Below are 13,497 nucleotides of genomic sequence, written 5' to 3'. Positions count from 1 at the left end.
AAAGATGACTGACTAAAGCCTTCGCTGTAATAAAATTAGGTATTTTTAGATGAGAAACACTATGCAGGATTAATTATTTCTATCTGATGTATTAAAAGGGAGCATATAGAAAAAAATGCCTTCTCCCTTCAGCCAAGTGAAGCATTCAGTTTACAGAGATGATTAACCATGGGAATTTGCTGAATATATTTTATTACTGTGTAATCTTCTCCAGGGATAGATGTGATCCTCAAGAGTATTGGGGTCCACTTACTCCTTTTCCTCAAGTGCCCTTGAGACCCACTTTCAGACTAATGGCCTCAGGTTTGTTGTGCTTTTCAGGCTGATCCCAATTTTCAGCCCTTCGTTTAAATGAGCCTTTGATTGATACAGGATTTTTTAAAAATGCTGTGTCTCTGGCTGGCTGGATAAATAAAGGAGTAAATGCTCCTCCAGTGTAATTGAGCTTCTGTGAATGGTTTGGCTCTTGGTGGAGGCTTTGCCTCTGTGATTCTTTGCCATGATGGTGCAGGGAATTTGGGTGGGTTGGTAGCACATGTGCAGACTCCTCATCACCCAGCCTGAGTGTTTCTTTGTCCACCGAGCAGCTATTTGGAAACATGGTTTCCAAATGGATTAAGTCTTGTCCCTGCACAAAAGGGGAGCCCCGATGACATCCCCAGCTCTTGGTGCTCAGCAGGAGATGTATAGACACTGGTGAGGGCAGCCTCTGTGCTTTGTTCCCTTTTTCTTGCTATGTCTCTGCTGCAGTGTTTTGACAGCACAAAGCTTGCAGCTTTTTGGGCTCCAGTTTCTTGAAGCTATTGGAGATGAGGAAGGGTGCCTGGCTGGGTCTGTTTTCTGTGTTGCTGTGAGGCAGGGCATGGTCTTTCCCAAATGATTGCCCTCTTGTATTAAACTGTAGGATCTCTCCTTCCAGTGTTCCACCTAGCCCAAGGCAGTGTCACTGCAGTCATTGATCTTTATATCTCAACACCAAAAAGCCCTTTGCAGGTGCTTTAGCATGTGTCAGGAAGGAGTGGGCTGCTTTTTAGGAATGGGATTTTATCCACCGAAGCAAATCCAGGAATCAATGGGAGGCTGTGCACCTCTGAGCATTGCATCCTGCTTGGTCTTCCCAGAGGCTTGGGATGCCCCATGTGAGCCTCAGCATCTGGCAGCCTCCAGCTCCCCTCGGGGTGGGAGGAATGTTCATGGGAACAGGCATAGCCTCTCAGGGTTTGCTGAATTGTTTGCAAACCATAAAACTCTTGTATTTAACTGAGTGCTGCAGATGAGTCAGGGAGTTGGTCTGGACCAGGCTTCCAGCAGGTCTTCATAGGGTTATACAAGCTGCTCATTGTATAAAAAATAATTTAGCAGCTATTTCAGTTTCTTAATTTCTGACCTTCTCAGTTTGCTGCTATTTGAAATGGTGACAATATGGCATGAACATGTCCCTGCATCCCCAAGCCTGAATTAACTCCAGGGGATCCCAGCCCATGCTGCCAGATCAGCATGGAGTCATGGGGAAGAAACTTCAAAAGTAAAATTTAGTGGTCCTCTTAAGAAGATAGTTTTCGTATTAATACTTACTCCTTGTAGGAAAGCGTCTGCTGAGTGCTGCAGCAGCACCTGATCATCCCTCCCTGATCCCTGTGTTCCCAGACAGGGAGAGGCACCTGCCATTGCTGCACTGGCACGTTTCAAACCTTTTAACAGAGTGCTGGTGAGCTTGTTAGATGTTTGTATCTTCATTACCTTGATCCTCATCATCAGTGACGTGATGAGAAGCAAAATGTCACTCTGTAAGTGCCAGTTCCCATTAAACCAAAGCAAACTGCATTTAATTACAGTGTCACAAAAAGCTGGACATTGCTGGTGGTGCTGTTATCATCAGTGAGCCCCTGAGCTCCCTGTGATCTCTGCATCACCAGGGACTGTGCAAAGCCTGAGAGTCTAAACATGCATCCAGGTTTTCAGGGGGTTGGGAGCGTTGGGGAGGTGGGTGCAATGACTCTAGGGGAGAGTCACTTGTCTCCTGTCTCTGATCATCAGGTTCAGCAAAACTTCTCTGTGAGATATCTGCAGGCAGGAGGTGGAGGCTGCGTGCCCAGGTGGGAGTGGACGTGCCCAGGTGCTGTGTCCCACACACGGCTCATGGCAGGCAGTATGCGTGTGCTGTGTGAGATAACCCCAAGGGATTGCTCCAGTCACGTCAGCATCCTTATCACACCGAGTGCATTTCAGTGCTGTCAATACAGTAAATGACCTGTTCAGGATACTCCTTTGATATGTACACAGAGCATTAATCTTTGCAGTTTTATGTCAGGATAAAAATAGCAGCTCTTTCCTCCTGCCATCCCGAGCATCCGTGGCTGGCTCGGTGTCAGAGCATCACCTGTTGCAGGGGCTGTTGGGTGAGCAGCTTGTGTAACTCGGCTTAATGAAGGCTTAGGGCCCTGACCTCGTGCCTGCTCAGGCAGCTCTTCCCAACAGAAATGTTCATTGCAGGTGGAGGACTGTTTTTTTCAAACAGCTTTGAGGTTTCTCCTGTAGCAAGGGGTTCCCAGCCTGGCTGCTCCCCCACCTGTTTCTGTGCAGAGATGACCTGGACTTGGGCTCATGGGAAGGAGAGGTTCAGTCTGATGTGAACCAATGCGTGTTGCATCAGCAGCTCCTGCTTTATTTTTTTGTTATTAGCATCTTCCAGAGGCTAAAGGGGCTACAAGAAAGGCTGGAAAGGGACTTTTTAGATGGATATGTTGTGACTAGACAGGGGGGAATAGCTTTGAACTGACAGAGGGCAAATTTAGATTAAAGATTAGGAAGAAAATCTTCCCTGTGAGAGTGGTGAGGCCCTGGCACAGGTTGCCCAGAGAAGCTGTGACTGCTCCATCTCTGGAAGTGTCCAAGGCCAAGCTGGATGGGGCTTGGAGCAACCTGGGATAGTGGAAGTTGTCCCTGCCCACGGCAGGGAGGGTTGAAACTGGATAATCTTTAAGGTTCCCTCCAACCCCATCCATTCTGTGATTCTCTGATTTTAGGGGTTTGGGAGCTCCTTAGATGCCAGTCCTGAAGCTGTGGCTGGAGCATGCCTAGTTTCAGTGTTATTACTGCTGTCTGCATTAAATAGAAGTGTCAGTGAATCCCCAAGTCTTGTCCTAGATTACAGTGAGATTGTTTTAAAATGTGGGGACTAAGAGGTGTCCATCCATGTGGCTCTGTTTAGTTCTTGAACTTAAATTTGGAGATGTACTCAGGACATTGGGTCACATCTTTATTTTCAGTTTACTGGGGGGGAAAGTAAAGCAAAAGAGATGATAAGAACCCATTTCTTGATGTTTCCCTCTCTGAGCCATAAATCGTTGCTTCTCCTGCTGGCATCTCTGGAAGTACTTCTGGTGTTTGTGACCACAGAGAACAGCAATTAAACTACATGTCTGTGTCTGTAGAAACTCCAGGTTCATTTTCCTGCCCTGCCACAGATTTCCTTCCTGACCTTGGGCAAGGCAGGTAGGGTCCCATTCCCAAGGACAGCTGGGCCCAAGTGTCTCACCTTGGCACATACAGACCTTGGAGCATCTGGTACCACAGTTCATCTGGTTATATGATGGACGCCATGGCTTTGCCCCAGACACATCACAGAGCACAAGGCACTCGATGCTCTGACGTGAGCTTACATAGCGGGACAGAAGGCAGATAAAGGTCTTCCAGGGATCAGCAGCATTCCCAGCTGGCACTGGTGCAAGAGCAGGGCTGGGTCCTCCAGCTTTGCATGGGGAGAAGCTGTTTGGAAGGGGCTGACATGCTGCAGCAAGTTGATGTTTGGTTGCTGTTTCTTTGCAGCATCTTTCTGGCGTTATATCTGTGCCAGGAGGTGGATTTCAGGGGAGGAAATGTGAGCTGTGCAAATACTGCAGCAAGCTCCAATCCCCAACTTCGTTGAGATCTGTCAGCTGGCACCACAGGCTGCTTCTCATTTCCAGCTTGTCCTCTGCTTGCATGTCATTAGGCATGACACTGTTGACATGTGCATGGCAAGTATCATGCATATTGCTGCAGAGTTGCCGAGGAAAGGCAGAAGAGCTGACAGCCAGCGCCTGGTCTCTCTCTGTGCAGGGAGTTTGCAGCAGATGAGGCAGCTCCTCTCCCCATCCCTGTGGTTGTGATTGGAGAGCACTCAGAACAAATCTCACAGGCCACCATGGGATGTTCTCCAGTGCCAAGTGTGCCAAAGTGCTGCCCAGCACGGTGTGGATGTGGCACTGCAGTGGTACAGCACACTGGAGGTGTTCATGGGGGAGTTAATGGCTGGGGGGCTTGCTGTCGGTACTTGGATCATCATCACCATTGCACCTCATTTTTCTCATGTAAAGAGTTAATTTCTGTAGATGAATGGGAACACTCTTGCTGTAGTTGCTGTGCTGGGGCCGTCTGTCAGTGCCGGCCCATGGGCTGACTTCGGGTGCTGTGGCTTTGCTTTCCTTCACAGAGTCAGGTACCTGGTGTGGTCTCACCCTCCATGGCAAGAAACAGAATGTTTTTGTGAGCTGTAGCCCTTCCTCAACCTCCCCTTCTTTTCTTTCAGGATCATCCCCCAGCTGGAGAACTCACTTTCACAGGTTTCACCGAGCAGCCTGCCTGGCTCTGAGATTTCAGAAGCTACAAGGACTTACTTGCAAGGAATGAGCCGCTATGACCTGGACGAGCTCGATGCCTGCTGGTTGGAACTTGTTAACATGGAGCTCAAGGAGATGGGTGAGTATTTCTTTTCTGTTTTTTACTGGCCTGGGTGTCCCACATTGGGCATTCAGGCTTTTTGGGTAAGCATGTGGAACTAAAGGCCTTGAAGAAGAAATGTCGGAAATGCTGGTCCTGATTGTTTTCTGTCCCAGGCATCTCTAGATATCACAGCATAACATTGCCTGCATCACTGCTGTTATATCACTGCACATTCTTCAAATCCTTTAGTGGATTTTGGTTGAGTCGAAGTACCTGAGCTTGGAATTTGACCATTGGCACTAGTGCTTAGCATGGTCTGGTGGGCAGATTTGTTGGCACAGACCCATGGGTGTGTAGTCCTGCCAGACTGTGGAGGGATTTTCCAGTCCTTGTTGGGGAAGGGTTGCTGTGCTGTGTCTACTGCTCTGCAGGTAAGAGTAACACCTCAATAAAACATTCACCTTGTGAGGTCAGTGAAGGCTCAGGCATGGTTACATGAAGAGTTACTCCTGGTGGCAAAGGTCTTTCAAGGATGGGAAAAAGAATTTTACCAAGTGCTTGAGCAGATGGGATTGTGCACTGCGGAGCAGGAAGGTTGTGCTGGCTCTCACAGGCAGCTAGCTGAGGGCTGCAACAGGACTCAGGGTGAGGGCAGAAAGATGCAGTTCAGTGAGCTTGCATGGAGCATAAGTGAGCTCAGAAGTTGGGCATGACATTGGTTTTGGAAGATCTGGCCTGCTGGTGAACTCATGATTTACAATGAAAGTTTGTTACCATGATCTTGAGAAAGTTGTAGAGGCTGCTTTCACAGTTTGTGTGGTTATCTGGTATAGGTATCCTGTGTATTGGATTTCCCATAATCTCAGTTTTTGAGCCTGTAGCAGCATAGAGAAATCACAAGTCAGTTTTGCCCTCATTAGCTGCTCCTGTAGTAGCAGCCTCAGCTCTGTCATTAGCACACCCAGCTTTTGAGGCACTGGCAGCTACAGTGAAGTCCTTGGGCAGAGCAGAGGGTGCTGCTGGATAGAGCCAAGTGCCTCAGTCCTGCTCATGTACCTTGCAGAGGATCCACCCTTCCTAACCCTGCACAGCTGCTGTTGCTGCATCAGGAACTCAGCTTCTACCACCCTGGGCATCATTCTGACCTCACTGTGCCTTCAGTGTATCCCCTACTACATTTCCCTTGCCATCTTCGCAGCTGCATGGCCATCAGAAGTGTGTCTGGGCTCCAGAGAAGGGTTGTCTCTATTTCTGCTTCCCCTTGTATGTATTTCATAACTCTCTAGAAATTCATAACTCTCTAGAAATTAAGTGGGCAGAGATTTGGCTTCTCCAGCTCAGCTGGGTTAAATTTTCCCTGCTTTATTATTTCTTCAAAGTATTCGGTTTCAAATGCAGTGTCCAGATGTGGAGCTCCCGTGGTGATGGAAGATTGAGATAACTGGAAGGTCCCTGCCCCTGGCCAGATGGCTGCTGGTTGTCCCCATGTCACCTTGGGGCTGGCATGTGCCAAACCCACGAGTGCTGGGGGAGAGAGGCGGCTTCTCCAGCAGCACTGCCTTGGGAATGAGTAGAGTTTAGGAGGCGAGCTTGAGCTTCATCCCAGCCATACCCCTGCTCTGTGCAGGTGTGTGGGTGGGCTGGCACCTCAGCATCCCAATGCATCGCAAGTCAGGACACAGGCAGTGCTTTGCTGCTGACCCTTGGCCATTCTGAGCAGGCTGCATTTTTGTGACTCCATCTCGTCATTTATCAGCCAGTCACCTTTTCCAAGGACTGTCCTTAGGAGGTGTTTGTCCAGGGCTGGGCTGGATGAAACCATAGAATCTGAGGAAGCCCTTGAGCCTTCCTGCCTTCACCAACTCTAGATGGTGATAAGGACGAAGGGGATCTCAGCAGCGGTCATGCAGAGAACACCACTGCCCATCACCTGCTTCTCCAGCCCATTCCTGTTGCTGAGGGAGCACTGTCATTACTGGCTGAGCCTTAAATATGTTGGGGGGAGAGTAGCTCTCAAAACCAGTGTTTGGCATGTGAAGCTTCAGCCCAATGGATTCTGGTACCTTGCCCCCTCCCTCAGTCCTCCCAACTTCTTTAGCAGTGCAAGGGCTAGTACATTTTTTCCAGTGACTTGGAAAGGAAAAGATGTGGCATTGATTAATAACACGTCCCTGGCACTGTGGGGAGCTGGGGGTTTGGCAGGTGGGAAGCAGGATGGGAGCTGGTGCTCCTGGCTGCAGGACCATGGTCACATCACCCATGGCAGCTGTGCCCACCATAGAGGCTGAAGGTCATCAGGCTGCTTTGAGGGGATGTATTTTCCTGCCCGTGGAAGTGATAGGGTTTGGGTGCTCATAGAGGAAAGCTGTTACAGCGAGTCTGTTGCTGCTCAGCTCCTAAGCTGTGCCAGAGCAGGGACTTTGCTCCCTCTGCTTCCCAGATGGGAAAAGCCAGGGGGGGATTTGGGTGCCCTTCACCACCCAAGGCAGAAGAGGATTGTGACTGCCTGGGTTGGTGCAAAGGCAGTCCATAAATAGTGCTTTCTCCCGGAAGCCCTTGACATTAATGACACCATTAATGACTTGCTGAGATTTCCAAACCCGCTTTGCTAATCTCCAAGATCATTAACATGACTTAACTAGAGAACTGCAGCCTCTCCTCCCATTCAGAGGAGTCAGGAGTTACCTCCGAGCATTAATTTAAAAGATAGGCAGAAGTTTAAATTCCTCATTGGTGTTTGGCTGAACTGTTGTCACTGGGCTGTCCAGGGGCACAATATGTCATTCCCAAAATATTTAATGGCAAAGAAGGATCCTGATCTCTGACTGGCTCCTGAGGATGTGCGGGAGGAGAGCTGGAAAGCACCTATGAGATCATCCAGCTCGCCTTTCGTGGATCCACGTAGCACATAGCACATGCCTTTTTCAGTCCTTTTTAGGTCACCCCAGGGATGGAATTTTATCACCAAGATCAGATAAACCTCCAGATAGCTCCAGCTCTCTGCATTCTGCCTGCTGACTCCTCTCCCAATTAAGTGGAATTGCTGTGGAAAGCAAAGGTTTTACATGAAAAGCAAAAGTTTTAAACATAAAACAGCTTTAAATAGTTTTAAACCCCCCAGTAAGATGCCTCAGTAGCTGTTGCTGTACTCGATGGAAATGTGCTGTTTAAAGAACCTTTGCGTGCTAGAGATGAAGTCAGTATTTAGGCATGCCTAAGTGTTTTATTTGTTGCTGCTGCAATATGAGATAGTAAAAAAAGTGGATCTGAAGAAGGCTAAATGAAGCCCTGAGCCAGCTTAATGTCCGTGCCACTCCAGGCAGTACAGGCCTTTCCTTTTAGACAGGAGCCATGCCATAAGTCTTCGTTTTTATATTAACATGTTATGTTGTATTTTGTGATCTTCACTAAATCCAAAGGTATTGTAAGAGCGGAGCTAGAGAGACTTCAAAGACCAAGGCTGAAAGATCCTTTTGCAGTGATCAGCACTTCATAAACACACGGAAAATCCTCAAGAAATTGCTAAAATTGTTGTCAGAATCAATTTTGCTGAAGGCAGAGTCGAATTTTCTAAGTATTCCCTTGACTTAATCCATATGGTGTATTCTGCTCACATATGCCCACCACGGCTTCTATCTTGGGAGCTGGAGGTGTTCCTGGTATTTTATGGCAGGAACATGCAAAGGTCACATGGATTGCTTTTGAAGCTCCAGGGGGAATTCATCGCTGCATACTTGAGATATGTCTGTGTACTAATGAGATGATACCTCCCTCAGCGGAGGTGAGATTGGTCAAGTAGATGTGAAATAAGCTGGAGTCGGTGGAGTACCCCGGGGAAGATGTGCTCAGTGGAGCAGAGGCTGCTGTCAGTCCTGCTCCTCAGAGAGTGGCTGCTTCCCTCCCTGGCGGTCCTGGGTGTCACACTCTGAGGCTGCTCCCATCCCACTGCATCCTTTTGGGATTCTGGGAGTCCCTTTTTCACCCTGAGGCAGCACGCTGGCACTCCCTAGGCAGAGCCTGTCTCCAAGCAGCTGCCGCCCACCAATGTGTGTCCATGTCCCACTGTGCAGGACCACCCCAGTACAGAATCATAGAATGGGTTGGTTTGGAAGGAACCTTAAGCTCATCCCGTTCCAAGTCCCCTGCCTTGGGCCGGGACACCTTCCACTATCCCAGGTTGCTCCAAGCCCCATCCAACCTGGCCTTGAACACTTCTGGGAATGGGGCACCCACAGCTTTTCTGGGCAACCTGTGCCAGGGCCTCCCCACCCTCACAGGGAAGAATTTCTCCCTAATATCCAATCTCACCCTGCCCTCTGTCAGTTTGAAGCTATTCCCCTCTATAAAACACCACAAGCCTCTGGAGCTGAGCTTATTTAGCCCCTTAGAGATACAGAAAATCGATACCACGTGTAAGTGAATGTATTAATTGTTTGCATGTGATGTAGTAATGTATAGATTATCAGGGTTGGAGATCAGTGGGAGACTCTTCAGACATTTTGCCTCCACGTTTTCAGTACAATCAGTTTTTACATCAAGTTGCTGTTTTGCTGTTTCCATAAATTCCTGGCAGTAATTGCGGTAGTTTCCAGCAGTACTCCAGCTTTGCTGCTGATGGGGTGAGGAGGCTTTCATCAGGAGTGTTCTAGGACAGCCCTGTCAGAGCCAAGCATCGCTGCAGAGAGGCAGCAGCTTATAAAGTGGCTTCTGAAACATTTTGTCATCATCTTAAATTTGAGCAATAATTGATGTCAGTGGGTGGCAGAAAGGGTGATAATTGGTTCCTGTAAATCTTTTAAGTGCATTAGCAGGCTGTGTTTGCAACAAAATGTCTGTAAGTTTCACTGTGGATGCTCAGTTCACTGTTTGTGTGTTGGTCACACTTTACATGCAGGGTCTGTTTATAAATAACATTGATAAAAGATTAATGTATAATTGCTTCATCTTCCAAGGGCTGTGTGTCTACAGGTGGTGGGCTGGAAGTGGCTGTGGGAGTCCCAGGTGGTCTGGTGTGGTGTTCAGGTGGTTGGCTGTCATCCTCTGATGTCCCGGAAGGATGCTTGGGACAGGACCTGGGGTGCCCAGGGGGGCACTCAGCCCGGGGCAGGGTGGCTGGTGTCCCCACAAATGCCAGAGCAGGCATGTTTGAAGTGACTTGCCTGGGGCAAGCTGGAGGGACAGTGAGCTGGAGGGAGATCTCTGAAGTCTGTGGTCTGTGTGCCATGTGTGAACACCCCATCCCATCAGGGACCTGTCATTCTTTCACTCTCAGGTTTTGAAAGATAGTCAGAGACAAGCCTACATCATCTCACAAGTGCTTTCCTTTTCTTACTATTATTTTTAAAAGCAGAGATTTTGCTTGTTTTTGTATATATATATATTTTTTTCCTGAAAAGTAGACTCCCAGGTTTATAGTCTGCGAATCAGCGAATGGCACAGCCTGCAGTCCTTATAGCTGTTTGTTCATGAGCTGTTTCTATCTCCAGGTATTCTCCACAGGGGGAAAGGATTTATTGTTTCAGTAAATTGATATTAGTGGAGTACAGTTCAGTCAGAAATAGGTCTCTATTTTGTGAAAGGTGGCTCTCCAGCTATTTTTTTCCTCCCCTCGCAGTGAGTTGGCTCACATCCCGACAAGGAGTAGCTGAGAATTCATTTAGCAGAAGAATATTGCTCCTTCATGCCACATAAATTACAATATTACAGAAATAATTATAACGGAGGGCAGCGTTGTGTAAAGGGATGTGCCTGGTACTTCTCCCAGGCGCGGCGCTGTGGCTGCAGTGCCAGCCCAGTAATCCCAGCCCCTTTGGGATAAAGTGTTTAAATTCTGTGTTCCAGGTGCTGTACAGGCAGTTGGAAGGGCTGAGCTTTGTGGAGTTGGGCTGGGCCCCTCCCAAGGGATAAGGGGGATGCTGGGTGGCTGTGGAGCTGCAGGGATCATGGCAGACCCTGACGCAGACACACAGGGAAGAGATTTTGTTTGGAGCAAAGTTCCTTCAGGGTTTCCTTTCATGAATAAGATCTGGAGACCTCCTGTAGTGCATCATCATCTGTCACCTCTTCTCTTCCATTTCTGAAGCAAGTCCCATATTCTGATGCTTCCTTTATTTGGGAAGGTGCTACTGCCCAGCATCTTGCCCTGTGCAAAAAGGGGACAGTTTTTCTTGTCTGAGATGCCATGGGAGGCATCATTCCCTGGATTACAGCCCTTCCCACTGTGGGGCAATACCAGGGTATTCCAGGGAGGCTGGGTGGCCACATCAAAACCCATCATTGTTAATGCACTCAGTGTTAATGGGAAAAGGGTGTAAGGGGTCTCCTGGAAGGGGTGATGGGACATACTCCTCCTGTGTCAGTGTTTTGAACGTGGCTTCAAATCGCCAGTGATTATATTGGCATGAGATTGAAGTCTCACCTCTGCCTGTGTCCGTCCAGACAGAAACTCTGAAGAAGTTTATGCCTATCACTGCCCTTCTCTGTGGAGGCTCAGAAAAGCTTTGTTTTCTTGCCTGAGACCTTGGCACACCTTAACCAGGTGAAAATACCATTCTCTTGGTCAGCAGGTGGAGTCCACTGACCTGGTGATGGTCCCAAATGTGGTCATTGCTGGATTTGTGCATTGTAACCAAGATCAGTGTCTGTGTCTTTACTTTCCTTCTCTGGGGACAATAACAGTGTCACTTGAGCATGTACACAGGGAGTGTTTTGGTGGAGAATTTTTCTGTTTGCTGTTTAGCTGGCCACGATCAATAAGGAGAGAGTTTTTGCAGCCAAAAAGATCACAATTTTATGAATGGAGTTCAGTAGCACAAACTTCATGTGATACAGAAGGAGATAAATGGAGCACAAATGGAAAAAGCACTTCACCCCCAGGCCCCATTGTTTAGTGTTTCATAAACGATTAATCGCTTCATCCCCATCAAGTGCAATTGTCAATTCAATAAGCTCTGAGGTATTTGGGATGACGCTTGGCAAACGCATTCCTAATGTAATTACATCTCAATGGAGTGTGAGGGCGCCTGTGTGCGTGTGCGCGGGAGGGACTGATCCATATTTCCCCAGGTAATGGTGTAACAGCTGCACGGCACAGAGGCTGATAAGGGAACCCCACTGAGGCGCTGGTCTCCCTCTGGCTCTGGTCTTCCTCTGGTACAGGAGTTTTGAGAAAGCATGAACTTTCTTCCCAGGGTTAACCAGGTGATGATGGAAAATTCAGGAGGTAGGATGGGTGCTGATTCTTTCCACTTGAGATGAAGTGGGACAGTGGCAATGCCAGCGTGACCCTGACCCTGGGCAAGGTTGGGTTCATGATTCCTGTGGAAAACCCCCTTCCTTTCCTTCCTCATGCTGCCTGCAGCTGCCAGCCCTCTCCCATGAGCACAGGGCAGCTCTGGAAAGTGTATGGGGAAAAGCACTGGGAACACCTTGATGGTCATTTTGCTTTCTAGAAGAGCAGAGCCTGACAGGTTGGGAGGAATGGAGTTACTCCAGACTGACACTCTGGTGCCCAGGCTCATAGTCACAGATGGGAAGTTGAAACCCTGACCAAGAGGAGGATATTCTTGCTGGACTGGTTTAATACTCATATAAAGTCATGTTGAGCAAGTGCACCTCAGGTGGTGTGTTTATAAAGGGACTCCATTAAGGCAAAAATAATGCTCTGGCTTTCTCTGTAACATGCAGGCAGTGATGGGACAAGGGGGAATGGCTTTGAGTTGAAAGAGGATTGATCGATTTAGATTAGACATGGGGAAGAAATTTTTCCTTGTGAGGGTGATGAGGCTCTGGCACAGGTTGCCCAGAGAAGCTGTGAATGCCCCATCCCTGGAAGTGTTCAAGTTCAGGTTGGACAGGGCTTGGAGCAACCTGGGATAGTGGAAGTTGTCCCTCCCTATGGAGGGGTGTTGGAACAAGAAGATTTCAAGGTCCCTTCCAGCCCAAACCGTTCCACGTTTCCATGATTTTGTGCTTCCTGACCTGCTGCCTCCAACCGGCACTATGCCAAGAGCAAGATGGTGGCTCCATCCCAGCCCTGGTGCTCAGAACTCGCTGTGCAAGTGCAGGATGCTTTGCATTGCTGAGCTCCAGAGGTCCCAGGCAGCCTGTGCCAGCCTGGGGCTGAGATCCTGCACCTATCGCCGGGGCTGCTCCGGAATCAAACAGGTATCAGCAGGTTCCTTGGCATGTTGCAGCACAGCAGCCCAAGCTCTTGAAAGGGCTGTGATAGGGAACAGTGGTGTCTGTCTTAGATGGTATCTCAGACTCGACATAGACGTGTAAAATGCCAGGCTGGATGTTTGCAGAGACTTGTCAAGCCAAGGGAAACCGTGCCAGTGAAACATTGGGGAAGAGCTTAAAAAGGCAGACAATGGCATGTTTGCTTGCTGAGCCCGCCTATGTGTTGCTTTCCCCCTTGACAGAGTTTTTTCAGTTGGTCAGTGGCTGTGGGGGAAAAGATGCAGCCTCTGCCAGCCCCATCCAGCCAGAGGTGCTGGGACCCCTGCAACCCCATCCCTGGGGGCTTTTCAGCAGCCCAGAGTTCAGCCCAGGACAGGGGCATCATACTGTGGCTTGAGAGATGCCCAGGATGCCAAATATTTCTCAGAATATTTAATTAATAACTGCTCTTTATGAGTTCTTCCTCAAGCCTTTTTTTCTCCGTCTCTGCTCATAAATGAGGTATTTTTTCCCATTGCTTTGCATCAAGGAGGGTGGACAACAGTTTGGGTCGTGTTCCTCTACTGTCTGGCCAGTTGTGGATAATTCACACTAACTAACTGCAAAGTCTAA

General features: G+C 48.6%; 1 protein-coding gene across 2 annotated transcripts in view; it reads left to right on the top strand.

The window, feature by feature from the left end:
- The window catches only part of JADE2 (jade family PHD finger 2), a 69,435-nt gene that overhangs the window by 29,195 nt on the left and 26,743 nt on the right, over nucleotides 1-13,497 (top strand). For both annotated transcript variants that reach the window (XM_042014457.1, XM_042014456.1), the window contains exon 5: nucleotides 4,571-4,740. In XM_042014457.1, coding sequence (XP_041870391.1) covers nucleotides 4,571-4,740 — 170 coding nt within the window. The remainder of the gene's footprint in view (nucleotides 1-4,570; nucleotides 4,741-13,497) is intronic.

The sequence above is a fragment of the Corvus kubaryi genome, unplaced genomic scaffold, assembly GCF_017639235.1.
Source record: "Corvus kubaryi isolate FWS band 111438036 unplaced genomic scaffold, C.kubaryi_AGA036_p1.0 split2-37374, whole genome shotgun sequence".
Classification (NCBI taxonomy): domain Eukaryota; kingdom Metazoa; phylum Chordata; class Aves; order Passeriformes; family Corvidae; genus Corvus; species Corvus kubaryi.
The sequence above is the reverse complement of the archived record's forward strand: the minus strand, read 5'-3'. Positions and strand labels throughout refer to the sequence as shown.